This window comes from Podarcis filfolensis (genome assembly GCF_964270895.1).
Source record: "Podarcis filfolensis genome assembly, chromosome: 10".
NCBI classification, from domain to species: Eukaryota; Metazoa; Chordata; class Lepidosauria; order Squamata; family Lacertidae; genus Podarcis; species Podarcis filfolensis.
The window spans coordinates 30,739,983-30,760,945 of NC_139612.1; the positions used below are offsets into that span (position 1 = coordinate 30,739,983).

General features: G+C 40.9%; 1 protein-coding gene across 21 annotated transcripts in view; it reads right to left on the bottom strand.

Moving 5' to 3' along the window:
- The window catches only part of GRIP1 (glutamate receptor interacting protein 1), a 342,494-nt gene that overhangs the window by 128,490 nt on the left and 193,041 nt on the right, over positions 1-20,963 (bottom strand). Inside the window, exon 1 of one of the 21 annotated variants that reach the window (XM_083574402.1) lies at positions 10,932-11,426. The exons of 18 other annotated variants lie outside the window; for them this stretch is intronic. In XM_083574402.1, coding sequence (XP_083430528.1) covers positions 10,932-10,986 — 55 coding nt within the window. In that variant the 5' untranslated portion in view covers positions 10,987-11,426. Of the gene's footprint in view, positions 1-10,931; positions 11,427-20,963 lie in introns of those variants that run through there. 2 more of the 21 variants (XM_083574403.1, XM_083574406.1) reach the window with 2 other exon arrangements.

The window sequence follows — 20,963 nt, forward strand, 5'->3', positions numbered from 1 at the left end:
GCACAAAGACAGGTAATAACAAAAGATGGAAGACTACCAAAGACTTTTTTTGAAATGACTGACAATATGGACTTGATTGATATTTGGAGAACAAAACACCCATTAGAAAGAGAGGGAACCTTCTTTTCTGAAGCCAAAATGACATGGACAAGGATTGACCAAATCTGGGTGACTAGCAGTATGGCTCCGAATATAAAAAAAGTAGAAATCTGCCCAAAAACTTTCTCCGACCATAATGCTGTAAAGATGGTGATGAGGCAAACAACAACTGGTTCCTTCAGATGGAGAATGAATGACACCTTATTTAGAGACGAGGAGATCTGTAAGAAGGCCCAAAAAACCTTGAAAGACTATTTTGAAATCAACTTAAGGTCTGAAGTAGAAAAAAGAATAGTATGGGACGCAAGTAAAGCCGTGATGAGAGGGTTTTTGATTCAGCAAAATACTTTAAAGAAGAGAAAGCAAAATGAGAAAAAGGAGAGAATTTTGGAAAAGATAAAAGAAGGGGAAAAACAATTAAGATCGAAGCCAAAATCCCAAGAGATTCTAAGAGAAATCAAATTTCATCAAACACAATATATGGAACTGATGAATCAAGAATTAGAGTGGAGAATTAAACAAATGAGACAAAAGACTTTTGAATCTGCTGATAAATGTGGCAAGTTACTGGCTTGGCAAATAAAGAAGAGACAAAAACTCAACACGGTAACAAATATAGAAGTGGAAGGAAAAAACATAAGCAACCCAGCGGAAATTAGGAATTGTTTTCAGAACTACTTTAGACAACTTTACACACAAGGGCCGCAAAAAGAAATGGACATACAACAGTTCCTCGAGGAAAATGGGCTGAAAAAGGTTTCGCATGAAAGTAAGATAATATTGAACCAGGAGATATCAGCACAAGAAATAGAAGATGCCATTCAAGGCATGACGCTGGGCAAATCCCCTGGACCGGATGGACTGGCTTCCAAATACTACAAAGTTTTGAAGGAAGGGTTGATACAACCTTTGAAGGAAGTCTGCAATGAGATTATGGAGGGGAAAAGGGCACCCGATACGTGGAGAGAGGCCTACATTACACTTATACCAAAGACAGAGACTGAAAAGACCCAACTTAAAAACTACCGACCCATCTCGTTATTGAATGTGGATTACAAAATCTTTGCTGATATTTTGGCAAAAAGACTGAAGAGAGTTTTGATGGAGGAGATTCACGGGGACCAAGCGGGTTTTCTCCCAAAAAGGCACTTGTCGAACAATGTAAGGAATATAATTGACATTTTGGAAAAGCTGGAAGTGAACATAAACACTAAAGCTGTTTTGATATTTGTGGATGCCGAGAAAGCCTTTGACAACATTTCTTGGAGTTTTATGTTGAAGAACCTCCGGGGGATGGGGGTAGGCCAAGGGTTTGAAAATGGTATAGGTGCAATATACTCTGAACAGAAAGCCAAACTAATTGTAAATAATGTGGTTACAGAAGAGTTCAAGATTGAAAAAGGGACACGTCAGGGATGCCCTATCTCCCCATTACTTTTTATATCGGTCCTGGAGGTTTTGCTTAATATGATTAGGAGGGACCAGTTGGTTAAAGGGATTCAGGTCGGAGCCAAACAATATAAACTGAGAGCATTTGCAGATGACTTAGTACTTACATTGCAAGAGCCAGAAGCTAGCACGAAAAGAGTTTTGGAAATAATTCAAGAGTTTGGTCAAATGGCAGGATTTAAATTGAATAAGTCTAAGACAAAGGTTTTGGAGAAAAATTTGACACAGATAGAAAAGGAAAGGTTCCAGAATGAGACAGGGTTGACTGTGGTTAAAAAAGTGAAATATTTGGGTATAAATATGACAGCTAAAAATGTGAATTTGTTTAAAGATAATTATGAAAAAACTTGGAGAGAAGTGAAAAAAGATTTGGAGATTTGGTCCAACTTGAAGCTTTCCTTGTTAGGCCGTATTGCAGCTATAAAGATGAATGTATTGCCAAGAATGTTGTTTTTGTTCCAAGCATTGCAAATAATTGATAAAATGGATTGTTTCAAGAGGTGGCAAAAAGACATATCTAAATTTGTCTGGCAGGGCAAAAAGCCCAGAATTAAATTTAAGATACTAACAGATTCAAAGGAAAGAGGGGGGTTTGCCCTGCCAGACTTTAAACTTTATTATGAAGCGGCAGCTTTCTGCTGGCTGAAAGAATGGCTACTTCTTGAAAACACAGACATTTTGGATTTGGAAGGTTTTAATAACATTTTTGGGTGGCATGCATATTTGTGGTATGACAAGGTTAAAGCACATAAAAGTTTTAAAAATCATATTGTCAGAAAAGCACTACTAAATGTCTGGGACAGATATAAAGACTTGCTGGAAAATAAAACTCCAAGGTGGCTGTCGCCAATGGAAGCTAAGGCAGTTAAAAAGTTAAATATGGAGCCCAAGTGGCCAAGATACTGGGAAATTTTGGAAAAGGAAGGGGACAAAATGAGATTGCAGAGTTTTGAGAAATTAAAAGGGAAGGTGAGAGATTGGTTTCACTACCACCAAATTAATGAAGCATTTAAACTAGACAGTAAAATTGGCTTCCAGGTGGAAAAATCAAAATTGGAGACAGAACTGTTAGAACCCAGTACTAAGAACTTGTCCAAAATGTACAATCTGCTGCTGAAATGGAATACACAAGATGAAACGGTCAAATCGGTCATGATTAAATGGGCTCAGGACATTGGTCATAATATTTTGTTTGCTGATTGGGAAAAGTTGTGGACCACCGGGATAAAATTTACGGCATGTAATGCCTTAAGAGAAAACATTATGAAAATGATATATAGGTGGTACATAACCCCAGTCAAGCTTGCAAAGATTTACCATGTGCCTGACAATAAATGTTGGAAATGTAAAGAAACTGAAGGTACATTTTTTCATCTTTGGTGGACCTGCCCGAAGATTAAGGCATTCTGGGAAATGATCTATAATGAACTTAAAAAGGTATTTAAATATACTTTCACCAAGAAACCAGAGGCCTTTCTCTTGGGTATTGTCGGCCAAGGGGTGTTAAAGACGGATATAACTTTCTTTATGTATGCTACAACAGCAGCTAGAATACTCATTGCGAAGTACTGGAAGACGCAAGAACTACCCACACTGGAAGAATGGCAGATGAAGGTGATAGACTATATGGGCTTGGCAGAAATGACGAGCAGAATCCGAAACCAGGGAAGAGAAGCAGCGCAAGAAGAATGGAAAAAATTCAAGGACTATTTAAAGAAATATCATAAAGTTAATGAAAGTTAGAATGATGTTGGACTGGAAAGTAAATGGTTACTATTAGCAATGGTTAAGACAAGGAAAATAAGGAAGATTAGTCTAAATTTAAATTAAAACAAGGGAAGATTTGCTGAACAATCGATAAGAATTTGGAATACAGAAAGGGGAAGCATGAGGAAGTCGGGGAAGATAGGATATGAAATTAGGATATGAAATGATACATGTTTTTTGTTTTGTTTTTGTTTTTGTATGTTTATGTTTGTTGTATTGTGTTTTATGGAAAAATAAAAATATTTAAAAAAAAAAAAAAAGGAATCTCCTTTCTTGTAATTCCAATCCATTGGTTCAGGTTCTAGCCTCCAGAACAGGAGAAAACAAGCTTACTCTATCCTCCATGTGGCAGCCCTTTATATATTTGAAGATGACTATCATATCTCCTCTTTACCAGGCTAAACAAACCAAATTCACAATTCCAACTATGTTGCAAATGTTTTATGTAATCCTTAACGAAATATATAACAGCTTGCAGACTTGTGCTGTGAACAGAGCATTTCTGACTCTATACAAACTTTCGCTTCTGCACTTTGACAGTATGACATTGCCATCTCATATTATCAGGCAGTCACATTTGTATGTAATCATAAGTGAACATCATGCAAACATAGCAAAGTTGTTTGGTGATATGCATTGCGTTCAGTATTAGACACTGAGATATGAAAGCCAGGAGCTAAATGGCACCTTAAACCTAGGTTATGGGCGCAACAATGGAATGTCTAGGTACGCTTTTTCATAACAAAGCTGAAAATGAATGAACTGCAGCTAAAAGATTATGTTCATTTTTCACATGGTCTAGTCCTTCCCCTGCCCACCCCCCTAATATTCTTAAGAGGGTTTCTTCTCTAGTCTTCAGAGAGTAGCTGGAAGTGGGGAGGCAGAAAAAGGTCCTCCTTTCCTTCCACTCTGCAGTTTTAATCTGAAATCTTAGGCACAGTACTGTGCCCAGAGCTCAGAAAATGCTCACACTAATGAAATTCCCTGTCGCAAAACGGGAGTTTTGAGCACTGATTGTGTTGTGTTGTACATATAAGTTTAATATTGAATGTGTATTGTTAGTTCAGCAACTATTGTGTGGGTGCTTATATTTATTATATTACTCATTAGGATCTTAATATTATCAGCAAGTATGAATAAAATTATATTTATTATTGATATAAAAATGAGATCACACATTTATATACCATGTAAACATTTTTAGTTGGTCTGTCCTTGCTAGGCAGCCCTTGTCTTCCACTGGGGCCTAAACCTGCTGCCAACAGCCCTGCATACAACCCTCCTCATACTTGGGGGACAAGTCCTCAGCATCACCTTGATTTCTTCAAGCTCACAGGTAACAAATGATGAAAAGTGTGCAGGGGCCCTTTAAGGAAAACTGCCAGCTCCTTTAAGGAGACATGCCCAGTGAAGAATAGGCTTGTCTGCCTTTCAGCTCCCTGCTAAGGCAATGTCTCCCTAAAACTTTCAATGAAGGAAAAGTGCCAGCCAATGGGAGCTGTCCAGAGTTCTGATCTGGCCTGCCGGAGCTTCTTTGCTACAGTCTCCTAACATGCCTCTACTTACTGTGATGTTACTGGAAGTGATTTTGTCCGCTGTGATTTAACTTGATGATACTCTGCTACAGCAGTTTGCCTAATAGGACTTGCCTGCAAAGATTCTACCGAATGAGTTTTCCCAAAAGGAACTCTGGCTCTGCTCCTCATTGCAGAACAGGATATGGAAGAAAGAGAAAAAGGGAAGACTTGAGCCTGAGGCTTGAACAGACTCGTTCCTGTAGCACTAAACTATGGATTAGCATGACACCTGAACAGGGCTACTATTTGAAGACAGCAGTTAAAGAATGCTGCTGTTCTACATTCTGCCTGAAGGTAAAACATGTTCTAAATGTAGGTTGGCATATTATGACAACATGGGGGAAAGGTGTATATGCAGAATAAAGAAGTTGCTATGTGCCCAGTGCATAAGATTTAGCTCTAGATGCCTTCAATTTGCTTTATAATATTTTTCATGTCCAAGGAAAATGGCTGTATAATTCCCCTATTCCACCCTTTTTAGGACAGTTTTGGCCCACACATATTTTATTAGAGAAAAGCAAAAGTCCTTCATAGGTCAACATAGATGATTTTATGCTATGTTTAGACTCTTGAACCAATATTCTCTGCTTGCAGTCAATAGGCTTATATCCATGCATGAAATTAGAATGAGTTGATTCAGAATAAACTGACAGACATTCTATGATTTTACACAGAACTATGAAAATGAATTTCATTTTCTAAAAGGCACAATTTCATATGCCCACATATACTTCTGACACTAATTAGAATGTCTCAATTTCAATCCACATCATCGTTTGGGAGTAGCACAGAAGACAGTTAGCCGGGCAGAGAGCTAGTCTTTACAGATCCAGCTTCAAAAATGAAAACATGGGGAAAGAAAACACTACATCTGCATTTATATCAAAACCAAAGCTCTGGACAATTTCAGACAATGTTGGTCTGTTGGAGAAGGACCACAGCTCAATAACGGAGCATCTGTTTACATGAAGAATGTCTCAGGTTCAATTTGTGGCTTCTCCAGGTAGGGCTGGACATGTACTTTGTCTGAAACTCCGGAGAGCCACTGCCAAACAGTGTAGACAGTAATGAGTAGATATCCCAGTGATCTGACTTGGTATAAGGCAGCCTCCTAGATTCCTGTCTAGTGTAGCAGCTCATTTACTAACATTGCAATAATATTGTACTTCTTGGTCAAAATGAGTATATGGTAACCTTCAGCAATAACAAGCTGGTTCAACTTTCACTTGGTACTTCAGTTTGATCTTTCTTGCAAATTTAATAAAGCTTAGCATTTTATACTTAGACTACTTATTTGCTTACTGCAACACATTTATTTTGCATGGCACCTTTCAGCACAAAGTTAGTGCACAACCACATTATAGACAGTATTCTGGTCCTCTCTTTTTTTACAGGATTTTGAATACACCAAATTTTGAAAAACACCAGTATGGGAGAAAGAGAGCTTAACCCCTTTCCCCTCAGTCCATTTCTCAAATTTAAATCCACTCCTGCAAGTTGCTCTGCTTCCCATGGGGAAAACATGCAGGGACCTAGCAAAAAGCAGCTGGGTGGGGGTTAAAGAGAAAAATGGCCCAAGAAAAAAAGATTAAGCACCTCACCAAGCTGTGCACAGTGCACTGCTGCTATGAGGAATATTCTGTGGCCACAGCGAGCTTTTTCTTGGGAACACTGGCGGATACTCAATACATCATTCACTGTATGCATACTTTGCGTTTTCAGATGGGAAAGAAAATCCAGCAATATCAAATCTTCAGTAAACTTGGAGACTCAGCCACCTGTATTTTGTCAGTCACAGATCAACAGTGAACAACTGTGCACTCCAGCCACCTTAGCAATAGGAGGGATAGCAGCTTTTGTTTACATGATCACCTATCCCAAAATGAAAGGAAAGTGAGTCAAGAGCCCTTCACAGTTTTACCATCAGCTGTTGACTCGCTTCCACCATTGACTTGTTCCTTGCACAATCCGTGAACAAATCAGAAATGGAATCAAGTGGTCTTTACCCCAGCAAAACAAATAATTTAAGCAACCGCTAGGTTGTAATATCAAATCCCATTCTCCACAAGGAAGAAACCACCAACCGCACAAGTTGTGGCTGACAAAATACTTATTGTTCTTCATCAGCACTTGTAGCATTCTTAAGCAAATAGTTTGAAATGTTAAATATTTCATCTACTCTTTTTGCTGTTCTATCATTTTCCCAAGACATCTGGGTTAAGTATCATAGAAGCATAGAATCATAGAATCGTAGAGTTGGAAGAGACCACAAAGGCCATCGAGTCCAACCCCCTGCCAAGCATCTATGATGTTTTATCATTATCAAGCAGACCAAAAACTATTACTAAGTAATTTTATCAGCTGAAACAACCTACACACCATCCCACCTTCCCTTCATCTTCCAAAGTATAAATGCAACAATCCACCTACTCAGGGCTTTCCCCCCTTTTTCATACAGAACTCACCAGAACTGAGTTCCAGCACCTCTCAGGTGGGTGCCATTGCCATTATAATAGAACAAGGGAGGCTTCCTGTTGAGTTCTGGCACCTCTCTTTCTAGAAAGTTAGCACAACACCTCACCTTTTAGGAGAATCATCTTCTCAAACATATTTCAATGCACTGAGCACCTTCTTGGACACACTTAACATTGCAGGGTGGGGGAGATGGAGGAAAGAGATGACCGCATCCTTTACTCTGAAGTATGTTATTTTTAAACAAATCTGCTGCCATAAGGGAAAGAACAACATTTATCCTTTAAATTAATGCCTCTTCTAGTATATTGTTCAAAATCCCAGAAATCAAGGCAAACATAATTAAGGTAATTCAGACATATTGCTTATAAAGAATCAGCAATCGCCTCTGCGGCATTAATCATTGCTGTGATCTGCTTATTTGGGATTTTTATACCTTGATTTCATGGAAAGAACTCAACAGGCTAAGATGCTTAAGGCAGTTTATGTGAGATGGTTTATGAGCACATATTGGGTATATAGAAATATGTAATGGGCATGAGCATGCCAACCATGCACAAAAAGCTGTGGGATCCAGAAAGGATATTTAAAAATGAATCATTAATTTTTTAAATTGGAGTCAGATAAGCCCATCATTTCTGGCAAAGTCAAATGGGTGCTACTACCCCTGCTTTACTCATTTTCAAGATGATATGAAAACAAATATGCTGCTACCATCTGTTTAACCCCAAGTAAAGTCCAGGGGTGGAATCCAACTAAATCATATTCAGGCTAGACACAATTGAAAACCAAGTTACTCAAGTCCATTGATTTCAGTGATTCAGGGGGAAAGTGTTTTCAGCTCACATGAAAGCAGGTTTGAACACACACACACACCAATACAATGCTAACAGATCAGAAACAAAGAGCCATGCACTGAAACCTCACTTTTATTTATTTTCAGTTTTCTGAAAGTCTAAGTGCACATCTTAGCGTTCTTCAGTTGTGAGCCATCATTAATAAGGGAAACATTGAGCAATAGTGTGGGGGTAGCTGGTGCCTTTTGCCACTTGACCCTGTTTCTCACTCCATGTGTCCATGTGTTTGAGATGTATTATTGCAAACTTGCATTATACATTAAATCTGCACATAATGATAGCAAAATTACTCGCAGCCCATAAACTCATTGTGTGTTTCTGATGTGATGCAATCCTGATTGTTAAACTCTATTTAACTACCTCTACTATAGTAAGTTTTCATCTTTTACAGATATTCTTTTTATTTCATTGATGAATTGCTTCCCATAAAGTATTCCAAAGCGATTTAACAATAAAAGCATCAACAACAAAAATATATAAAAGTAAGAATTTTCTATGACCTATCCATCACTTGAGTTAAATAATACTGTCTTTGAATTAACACAGGCAATGAGCTTTTATTGATATTGTCTTTAGAGGAAACATAAAAAGGTCAATATAACATTATTTAAATTTTGTATTGAAAATATGAGGTCTTTCTCTTGCAACTTGAAAAAGAGACAGCAATCAAAACTCAGGCATACTGTTTATTGACTAGTTGAGGAATCAGAATAATTAAACCTACAAATGTAATTAAGTATGTACATTAAGGAAGTAGGATTGCAGCCTGGTATATTGGCAAATAGCAAAGACGAATGCCAATATCACCATTTTCAGATAGAGATTGTTAACAGCAGCAATAATCAACAAGAATGAACAACAGTGTGCTCAAGACAGTTGATCAGTGGTTCCATGCAAGCCTTACTAGGAGGTGAAGATAATTTAATATTATTTTGTCCTGGTAAGTTACAGAAATAATAGGAAAGACCAATAGTTCCTGAGGAACTTGTACTTAAGCCACACAACATTAACAGGCAAGTTGACCCAAACTTTTCTCATACAAAAGCCAGGTTCACTTAAGTAAAATAATTTGTCTTGAGTAAACATGTTTAGAATTTGGCTGCACATATTTGGTTAAATAATTTCCACAAGAAGGTATTTACTGTACTGAAATAAATTAGTTTACACGTAGTAGAAACCAAACACAACAAATCTGAAGAGATTCGTGAACTTAATATGTGCACCCAAATAAGAAACCCAAGGCCCAGGGAATTCAATAGATCTTATTTTCTAATAAGTGTGTTTCTAGGATTGCACGCTTAATCTGTTGTTTTCAGTGCAATCCTATGCATGTTTACTCAAAAGTCTCCTTGTATTCAACAGTGTTTACTGCCAGGTACCTGGAAGTGATCCCCATTGAATTCAGTGGAACATATTTTTAAGTAGACATGTATAGGATTGACCCGTTCAATTAATAGCCACTCCACTTATATTATCAAGTAGTTGAACTACAGCAGTCCTCTATAACAAGCTATTTTCTTTCTTTCTTTCTTTCTTTCTTTCTTTCTTTCTTTCTTTCTTTCTTTCTTTCTTTCTTTCTTTTTACCATGGCAAGAGTCTCTCTAAAACCACCTACATATCTGATGAGCCAACATTAAATACTAATTATAAACTGTATAACTGATTAATGAAAGAAAACCAATTTTCCAAACCAAGACATTCCTGACAAGTTCATTAGCACTTTTGCAAGTCTACTGCTATTGAGCATAGTAGCAGTAATTTTATGTTTCACAAAGCTTTCATATATCACTTGTATAACCTACATGCCTTCATTTGCTTCCAGGCACAATAAGCTAAGGTGTTACTATCTCTCTCACCAACGCTCCCCAAAGTGGCAATACTGTTTTTAAACAGAAATTATGCAAACATTTATAATAATGAGATTAAAACAGCAACAGCGTGAAAGACAATGTGTTATATGGTGGAATGTGTAAGGGCAACTGTTTTTGAAATTCCACTAATAAGGTTTAATAGCATTTTAAAGTTATGTAGCAAAAAATGCAGGATTTTGTCTCAAGTTTAAGAAATACAACTAATAAGTATAACACTATCAATCAAACAAAACCCTCCAGTGAATCTATACTCCAATTTAGCAATAACAATATTCATTTTATTAATGTCAACATAATCTTTGGTTCCGAAGCTGTCAGACAATTTAGCACAGGGGGGTGAAAAAAACCCTTCATCATCTTTCAGAGAGAACATGCTAGGATGCCAACACGGCAACAATGTGAATAACATCACCTTTAGTTCAGGTCCAGAATTTTCTTATCAGCAGCTTTTCCTAATATACAGCACAGAGTGACACGGGCAATACTTCTGCCAACCAATTAACGGGAATGCAAACCAATAATATCCCATAATAACTTTAGCACTTTGCCTAAAAACAAATTATCTCCTTTCGAGCAATGAAATCATCCAAAAATCACAAAGCAGCATCATGGTGTAATGTGAGAGCGGCGGGGGGGGGGGGGGCATCCAAGCCTTTTAGCTATACGTGTGTGTGTGTGTGTGTGTGTGTGTGTGTGTGTGTTATACAGAGAGTTCTTCTTTGTTGTCTGCCAATAAATTACAAAAAGAGGCAGTCATATTTGAAAGTAAAACCATTAGGCTGTGTGGTACGGAATGCTGCAATACAGGCACGGAAGGAACAATAAGAAAAACACAATACCTTTAGTAAGTCTCCTCAGAATTTGACAACGGCATTTAAAAGAGACAGCTATCATTCTTGCTTACTGCCTTCCGTGGCAAAGTATACTCAAGGCTCTGGTTTGGTGGCTGCAACAGAAGCATATGAATTCCTCACGCGCATACCAGAAGAAAGATAGTCCCAGCGGGGAGTGACAAAGCTTAATTCTTCTTGGCTGATGCAGAGATCAGCTCCATGTCATCTAGCAAAGCTGTGTCATTCAGTACTAGTACTACTACCGCCACTGCTTGCAGCACCAGATCAATGGCTTAAAAAGAAGCAGCAGCAGCAATATTTCTCTTAACAGCTGCAAAGCATCAAATAGTGTAAGATCCCGGCAAAGATAACTGAACGCAGCTAGGTTACCAGCCTCCCAGAGTCCTGTACTGTGCTAGTGAGCTTCAGTTTCTGTTCCAGGCAAAGGACCATGCATTTCAGCACAATCAGGGTATTTTCCCTCCTCCCGCTCTCGCTCCCCCTCCTCAAATCCTTCAGATATTTTAACTCTCTCCCAGCATTGCTCGCTGAACAATAACAAGGGAAAATGCATAATCATCAGCATCCTTTATTACAAATGGCAAAATTTTAAATAGCTGTGGGTTCCCCACCCCAATTTAAAAATGATTTCGGTGTGAAAGGATGCCCTGCTGAGAATGAGGGTGAGGGAGGGGGAGAGAGAGAGAGAGAGAGAGAGAGAGAGAGAGAGAGAGAGAGAGAGAGAGAGAGACCCACAAGCCATACAGCAGCAGGAGGACAGGCAGTTTTCCAAGTAGGTACAACCGTGAAGCATAATGATGCTACACAGACAACACACTGTGAGTCAGGATGCCTCTGGAAGGAGAATGAAACATAAGCTCTCACTAGGTGGACGCATTTATCCTTAGCCTTTCATAAATAATCCACCATAATCTTACCAAATACAACACATGGCTCTATATTACTCAATTTATCAAAGTATTTTACAGCCTCTTATCAAAGCTAAGCAAATTAACTTGCCCATTTACACTTCATTCACAAAATAATGAGGTGGAACGGTGGTAATGACAGCTTTTCTAACCCTTGCAGACCAACCTAACACTCTTCTTGTGGTTTTAAAAAAAGAAGAAGTCTAGAAAGATCTGGATATAAAACTTCAAAGACTGACTTGAGATCTCCTTTATCATGTTTGGGGGATTGCTTGGGTACAGTAATGATTTTTAGCCTTCTTATCTATTTTTTTTAAACAAGATGGGGAAATTTAAAAGACTCTCGGTCATGGCGGATTACTATTTAAAATGTGTATTATTATGGATAAACCTCACACCTTTAAATGGTCAAACATGGCAGGAAAGAGACAATCCCAACAAAGGAAATATTGGTTTTCTTTTGAAATAGGTTTGGACTTTGAAGAATTTCTAGGGGCAAAGTAGATCAATAGTGGGAGATCACCACCAAATAACTCCAGTCTACAAGTTGTCGAAATTTGACGTTGCATTTCATTTCTAAATGAAAAATTTTTTTAAAAACAACAGTTCTGAACAAACTTCAATAACATGCAGCAGTTAAGCTTTTGAGGGTATGAAGGCATGCCTGACAATTGTCAGAAACAGATGAAAAAGAAAGGGGTGTTGCCTTTTCATATTGCATTATGCTTGGAATGACTCCTCATCCTACATCTGGTCCAACAATGGCTATAGGATGCGGGTGGAGCTGTGGTCTAAACCACTGAGCCTCTTGGGCTTGCCGATTAGAAGTTTGGCGGTTCGAATCCGCACAACGGGGTGAGCTCCTGTTGCAATGTCCCAGCTCCTGCCTACCTAGCAGTTCGAAAGCATGTCAGTGCAAGTAGATAAATAGGTACCACTGTGGTGGGAAGGTAAACGGCGTTTCCGTGAGCTCTGGTTTCCGTTATTGTGTTCCATTGCTCCAGAAGCAATTTAGTTATGCTGGCCACATAACCTGGTGGACAAACACCGGCTCCCTCAGCCTGAAAGCAAGATGAGCGCCGCAACCCCATAGTCACCTTTGACTGGACTTAACTGTCCAGGGGTCCTTTACCTTTACCTTTACCTTTACCATAGGAGCATCAAATTTGCAAAGTCTACTCTAAGCAGCAAGAGCAGCAAGAGCAGGATGAATACCAGAATACATTCCACTGACAACATAAGTATGCCCCCCCCCCCCGCTAAACACTTTTGCAGTCCACAGTACCTGTCACCCACCATTACTTAAGTCTTCTTTTGAACCCTTCTGTTTCAGGTCAGCTACATTCATTTTCCAGTCACATTTAAATGATGTCCATTGATTTCAATTGAGTATATCTAATGTTGAATATCACTGTACGTATTAGATTTAATCAGTGCCTATCCCTCTATATTGCAGTTGACCTTGAGGTTTCAAAGAATTTTAATCAAACTAAGTTAAACTTCTTGAGTATATCAATGCATTCAATGCCACTCATTAATTATTGCCAATAGCAATATGTCTTTCACTTATGTTTCAGATCTTGTTGGTTACATTTTTGTTTGCAAGTATGGAAGCTTTGCCCATCTAATCTCTGCACAAATAGCTGGTGTGTATCCAAAAGAAGGTGATGCACTACAAAGGACAGTTTGTAGAAAGGTTAATGCAAGCCCATGTAACGTCAACCATTCCAAATATCTGATTCTTTGAAAGTTCTAAATACCTTCTACGCTATTTGGTGCAAAAAGCTACTTGTAAGAGTCCTGTCGTTGTTGTTGTTGAAATTGGGTGCCATATGATTATACTTGCTTTACTTAAGTCTTCAGTTCAGAACGTAATATTCATACTAAATACCATTCAATTTTTTTCACCTAAGTGAAATATTTTTTTTGAAAGGAGATACAAAGTACATTTACTAATATGTCATTTTGCCAAGTGTTCATTTTGCTAAGTGTTCAGAACAGCAGTCAACAGCACAACTTCCTCTTCTTGTGGTTGGAATAATATTGTTTCTGGGATAACAATTTTATTTTTAAAATATGCAAAGGGATTTATACATAGTTGAGGGTAAAGGGTTAACTGCCTGTAAACTGTTGAGTTTTGCCAAGAGCTGTGGAAATAACAGTGTTAACAGCAGAGGGTACCTAAATAACAGTTAAACTGTCATTGTTTACAACTGGTCAAACCAGGGTTAGTTCTGTGAGTTTAGTTTCTGTCAATTATATATACAGGGGCATAATAATAATAATAATAATAATAATAATAATAATAATAATATAGATTTGATTCAATCCTAGTTAAAGGTAAATGAAGGGGACAGACTTCCACCCAAATGATGGGAATAGGAAGTCCTTGGATAGTGAGAAGAAAAAGACCAAGTTCTTGTCAACGGATGAGAGTTCCTGAGAGAGTAAAGAGTGGCTGGTGGTCTGCTGAAGAAAGAGCAGTAACATGGGCATGGAGGCACTCAGAGAGGCTGAGCTGACACCACTGCCTGGAGCAGAGGAAGGTCTGTGGGGAAGAGCATGTGCCTCTGAAGGCAGCCTTCAAGAGAAGTTCTACAGCCAAGTGTAAGAGGCATGGCTGAGAACCTGAGGCAACATCAGTTGGTGGACCAGAAGGAAGACTGCAGTAGTCTTTAAACGGACCCGATTAAAGACTGCAAGAAGACTTCTCAGTTTTGTTGATACGTAACAATTACCCGGGGAGGAGTGATATAAGATTTGAAGGGGGGGGGGGGAAACCTGACATATCTATCCTTGCAAAGTAACAGGAATCCAGTATTGCATTTGCTGTATCATTTAGAGTGAGAGTAACCATAGAGTGGAAATGATTTTTATTTACAACAACTGCAGCAAAGTGAAGTAACCCAAGTGGTTTATTACGTAAGTATACATACAAATTCCTGCCAACCTAGCAGTTCGAAAGCACATCAAATTGCAAGTAGATAAATAGGTACCGCTCCGGCGGGAAGGTAAACGGCATTCCCGTGCACTGCTCTGGTTCGCCAGAAGCGGCTTAGTCATGCTGGCCACATGACCTGGAAGCCTATTGGCTCCCTCGGCCAATAAAGCGAGATGAGCAACCCCAGAGTCGTCCACAACTGGACCTAATGGTCAGGGGTACCTTTACCTTACATACAAATATCACCATAAGTTTATACTGATAACTATTCTGCTTTGTTTTCATATTTGGATCTATGTTCTGTTCTATTCTTAGCTACAGCTACTAGTAAGTAAATTGATGAAGAAAATAAATGGTATTGGTATATATGGTAGCAGCGATAATAAAGGGGTTAGGAAAAAGAAGAAATAGGTCACAGCTAAGGGGGGAAAACTAATGTGTGAGGCACCTCTCCATAATACTATATAATAAAGTAATAGAAGGGTTCTCATAGCTCTTACTACTACTCCTAGTTTCATCATATTTTGGCTTTCCCCGTGGCTTTACTTATGTTAGAGGGCAATAATTTACAGTATTGCTTCTCTTGATTTTTTGTTTTAAAGGATCTAGTTCGGGCAAGCAGTAAATCATATTTAGCTGATGCTTAAGTATGCTCCTTAAGTACTTTCCTTCATGTGGATATTTTTCTTTACTCAGGTCTTTTATGACAGTTACTACATATTTGTTGTTTAACTCATCTAATAAATTCCCACTTCTTCACATTTTGCTGAGCTGCATCATCATTCAAATGTCATGGTGGTTTAAATGTATTATCCAGGAAAAAGTTCAGAGTGCCTGAGAAGCTGTTCACATAAAACTAAACCTGCACATAATACTATTGCACGTAATTGCAATTACTTCCTCTAGCATACTAAAAAAAAAATTCAGTACTTCCCAGCTTCCCATAACGTAGAAAAAATATGTTGCTTCCTGAAGGATGCGAGTTGACTCTTTATCCTATATGCATTGACAACATTTAGGAAAAGATAAAGGGACCCCTGACCATTAGGTCCAGTCGTGGCCAACTCTGGGGTTGCGGTGCTCATCTCGCTTTATTGGCTGAGGTAGCCAGCGTACAGCTTCCGGGTCATGTGGCCAGCCACTTCTGGCAAACCAGAGCAGCGCACGGAAACGCCGTTTACCTTCCCGCCGGAGTGGTACCTATTTATCTACTTGCACTTTGATGTGCTTTTGAACTGCTAGGTTGGCAGAAGCAGGGACCGAGCAACGGGAGCTCACCCCGTCACGGGGATTGGAACCACCGACCTTCTGATCGGCAAGTCCTAGGCTCTGTAGCCAGTTTAGGAATAAGGGGTAAGTATGGGTGAGTTTCAGGCTCACATTCTCCCCTCTCCTCCTTGGGTGGAAGTTTTTGCTTCCATTTTTAAACAACTGTAGTTACCAATCTTGTTCAAACTGTAGCTAGAGTTGAATACGGTTAAGGAAAAGTCTGTCACGAGCCCTGTGGAAATGTCTTGGTAGGGCTAGTCAGATGAGGAAGGGGGGATGGAATGAGAGCACAGAATAGGATCCTGAGGAAGCCCTTAGCACTTTGGGAAGTGCTGATCTACATGCAGAAGAGGGGCTCAGTGGGTTGCTATTGGATATGACATCAGCTGGCTCAACTACTATGCTTGAGCCACTTGGCTTGTCTCCAGCCAGTGAAGTGCTCCCTTCCTCCAGAGAGGTGCCTGAGGATAGTGAGCCTGCTTCCTGCAAAAAGGACATGGCAATGGCACCAGAAGACCAAGCCTACTTGTAGGAGTGCCCACTCGCTTCCCCAGTTCTGTGGTTTGAGAAGTTGGCTATGTAAATGGCTGTGCCCACCTTGCTCTTCAAAGTGGGAGTCAAGGGGGCATGTCAAGTATTGGGGAAATGAATTACCGTATTTTTTGCACCACAACACTCACTTTTGTCCTCCTAGAAAGTAAGGGGAAATGTCTGTGCGTGTTATGGAGGGAATGCCTACGGGTGGCGGGGGGGATCTGCTGCAGTCGTGAGCAGAGGATCCATGGTTCCCCTTCCTTCCCTCCTCCATGGCTCGCTTTGAAACAGCAAAGCGGGAGAAGAGCCGCTGAGTGGGGAGGAGAGAGGGACAGAGAGCCTGCTTCTTTAAAGGAGCAAATTGGGAGAGGAGAGGAGCCGCTTACATGAGTGTAAGTGGCTCCTGTCCGGTTGGTTCCTTTAAAGCAAGCAGGCTCTCTGTCCCTCTCTCCTCCCCACTCAGCTCGCTAAATAGCAGCAAAGTTTTTCAGCTCACTAAGCCGGGGATGAGCGGGGAGGAGGGAGAAAAGCAGAGCCTGCTTGCTTTAAAGGAGCAAAGCGGGAGAGGAGAGGAGCCTTCTCCCCTTATACCCCTCTTCTTCATTATTAGCAGCATCCTTCTCCACCCACCCCACGCGTGCTCCTTGTCCCTTGAGTGCTTTTCCTTCCCTCCCCACTTAAAACGTGGTTACAAAGCACAGATCCACATGGATCCTCAGGATTTTTGCACTGGGTCACCCCAAATTCACCATCAGATCACATAGCATGTCCATGGCTACATCTTGCACCAAAAAAATCACGCACCCACTGTTGCCTGGGGCTGCAGTGGAGCAAAAACGTGGTTACAAAGCATGGATCCACATGGATCCTCAGGATTTTTGCATTGGGCTACTCCAAACTCACTGTCAGATCACATGCCTGTGGCCACAGCATGAACCACAAAAATCATACATCCACTGTTTCGTTTAGAATATTTTTTTTCTTGTTTTCCTCCTCTAGAAACTATGTGCGTGTTATGGTCGGGTGCGTGTTATAGAGCGAAAAATACGGTAGCTTATAACTAGCTATGTATCCTGGAGTTCTGCTGTGATTTCTGAATGATGTAACCTGATCCATGTTCAGACACTGTGGTGAATCCTGGAATAATGCTTTTAATAATGATGACCCAGTTGAGAGTGTGAGTACCAAGTTCACAAGTGGGAGTCAGGATAATGCCAGGATCATAAACATGTGGGAGATTAGCAGCCAAACCTAACAAATGCAAATTCTTACTAGTTAGCATGAGAAGAGGCTAAGTCCACAGAGCTGTATTGCTGATAGAAGAGGCATTGCTTATAGGAACAGAGCAGAGCATCCTTCTCCATGAAAGTTTTAATTTCAAGAAGAAATCAAAGTACAAGAAACTGAAAATGAACACGGGAACTTAAAATGAACACCTCTTTGGTCCACCTAGCTCAGTACACTGATTGGCAGCAGCTCCCTAAAGTTTAAAGCAGAAAGCGCTCCTAAGCCAATCTGGAAATTCCAGGGATTGAACCCGGAATCTTCTGCATGCAACTCTACCACTGAGCTACAGCCCTTCCCCAAGGGCAGTACGCACAATTCAGTTGTGCTTTTCCTCCACTGCTTTGTTACAAGCCATGTGAAGATGCTCTAAATTACGAGTTATGTAAGGAGAATCAAATCACATTTTGTTTCATAGCTTATTTATAAGCCCTAGGGAGAATATCAAGGTTTGATGAGTTAAGAGATCTGTTTTAGTGAGAGTGTTTTAATATAGTGTCATGTGTGTACCTTCATATAACATTGTTACTACTGTAAACTGCCATTGGCTGCTTGTTTTATAAGGACATTGAATGTTATTAGCGGCAAAATATTTTTAAACCATCTTTGCTAAAAATTAAATAACCTTTTAAAAATAGATTTTGCTACAGGACAGGAGACAAAGTGAACTACTGTTATGAAGCAATGTTCCTGGCTCTAAACGTGAGCTTGCTACTGCACACCTCTGCTCAAGCATTGGTTAAACACTGCCTGGAAAGCACCACTTATGCAAAAAAATTGTGGGATGGTACCCCTTAAAGGTGGTATAGTTTCTCACCCACCATGTGTTAGAAGTAGAACAGTAGCTGTCAACCTTTTCAGTTGACTCACCTTTTATTTTAACAATAAAAGAAGAAGAAGAGGAGGAGGAGGAGGAGGAGGAGGAGGAGGAGGAGGAGGAGGAGTTTGGATTTGATATCCAGCTTTATCACTACCTGAAGGAGTCTCAAAGCGGCTAACATTCTCCTTTCCCTTCCTCCCTCACAACAAACACTCTGTGAGGTGAGTGGGGCTGAGAGCCCAAGGTCACCCAGCAGCTGCACATGGAGGAGCAGAGACGCGAACCCGGTTCCACAGATTACGAGTCCACCACTCTTAACCACTACACCACGCTGGCACTGTATTATGCACCTGTATTATGTTTATGTTTCTCCTGTTGCTCTCTTCTCTAAAAGGCTACAAAAGAAAATGGTGATGGTGATGGTCATGGCATTGGTGTACCCTAGTTCTCGATATGACCACTTCTAGGTTCTCACCCTCCCATAATAATAATAATAATAATAATTTATTATTTGTACCCCGCCCATCTGGCTGGGTTTTCCCAGCCACTCTGGGCGGCTTCCATAGAAAACCAAAAATACACTAAAATATCACAGATTAAAAACTTCCCTGAACAGGGCTGCCTTAAGATGTCTTCTGAATGTCAGGTAGTTATTTATCGCTTTGACATCCAATGGGAGGGCGTTCCACAGGGCAGGCGCCACTACCGAGAAGCCCTCTGCCTGGTTCCCTGTAGCTTTGCTTCTCGCAATGAGAGAACCGCCAGAAGGCCCTCGGCGCTGGACCTCAGCATCCGGGCAGAACGATGGGGGTGGAGACGCTCCTTCAGGTATACTGGGCCGAGGCCGTTTAGGGCTTTAAAGGTCAACACCAGCACTTTGAATTGTGCTCGGAAACGTACTGGGAGCCAATGTAGGTCTTTCAAGACCGGTGTTATGTGGTCTCGGCGGCAGCCCCCAGTCACCAGTCTAGCTGCCGCATTCTGGATTAGTTGTAGTTTCCGCGTCACCTTCAAAGGTAGCCCCACGTAGAGCGCATTGCAGTAGTCCAAGCGGGAGATAACCAGAGCATGCACCACTCTGGCAGGTAGGGTCTCAGCCTGCGTACCAGGTGGAGTTGGTAGACAGCTGCCCTGGACACAGAATTGACCTGCGCCTCCATGGACAGCTGTGAGTCCAAAATGACTCCCAGGCTGCGCACCTGGTCCTTCAGGGGCACAGTTACCCTATTCAGGACCAGGGAGTCCTCCACACCAGCCCGCCCCCTGTCCCCCAAAAACAGTACTTCTGTCTTGTCAGGATTCAACCTCAATCCATTAGCCGCCATCCATCCTCCAACTGCCTCCAGGCACTCACACAGGACCTTCACCGCCTTCACTGGTTCTGATTTGAAAGAGAGGTAGAGCTGGGTATCATCTGTATATTGATGGACACCCAGTCCAAACCCCCTGATGATCTCTCCCAGTGGCTTCATATAGATGTTAAAAAGCATGGGGGAGAGGACGGAACCCTGAGGCACCCCACAAGTGAGGGCCCAGGGGTCTGAGCACTCATCCCCCACCACCACTTTCTGAACACGGCCCAGGAGGAAGGAGCGAAACCACTGCATAACAGTGCCCCCAGCTCCCAGCCCCTCTAGACGGTCCAGAAGGATGTTATGGTCAATTGTATCAAAGGCCGCTGAGAGATCCAGCAGAACTAGGAAACAACTCTCACCTTTGTCCCTAGCTCGCCGGAGATCATCAACCAGCGCGACCAAGGCAGTTTCAGTCCCATGATGAGGCCTGAATCCTGATTGGAAGGGATCCAAATGGTCCGCATCCTCCAGGCGTGCCTGGAGTTGTTCAGCAACCACACGCTCAATCACCTTGCCCAAGAATGGAAGATTTGAGACTGGGCGATAGTTGGCCATACTGGCCGGGTCTAAAGATGGTTTTTTAAGAAGCGGTTTAATGACCGCCTCTTTCAGCGGATCTGGGAATGTTCCCTCACAGAGGGAAGCATTCACCACCCCGCAGAGCCCATCGCCCAGCCCTTCCCGGCTTGCTTTTATTAGCCAGGATGGGCAAGGATCAAGGAGACAGGTGGTTAAAAAACAATATGTTAGCACAGTGGTTTTACAACTTCCTGCCTTTTCATCATGACTTGTTTGCCCAAGGCATGCTCCTGTTGGAGTCTGTGCTCTCTGCAAAAGATTTTGGGACCATATTCTAGGGCAGAGGTAACCAACAAGGTGCTTTGTAGATGATGTGGCATGTGGAAC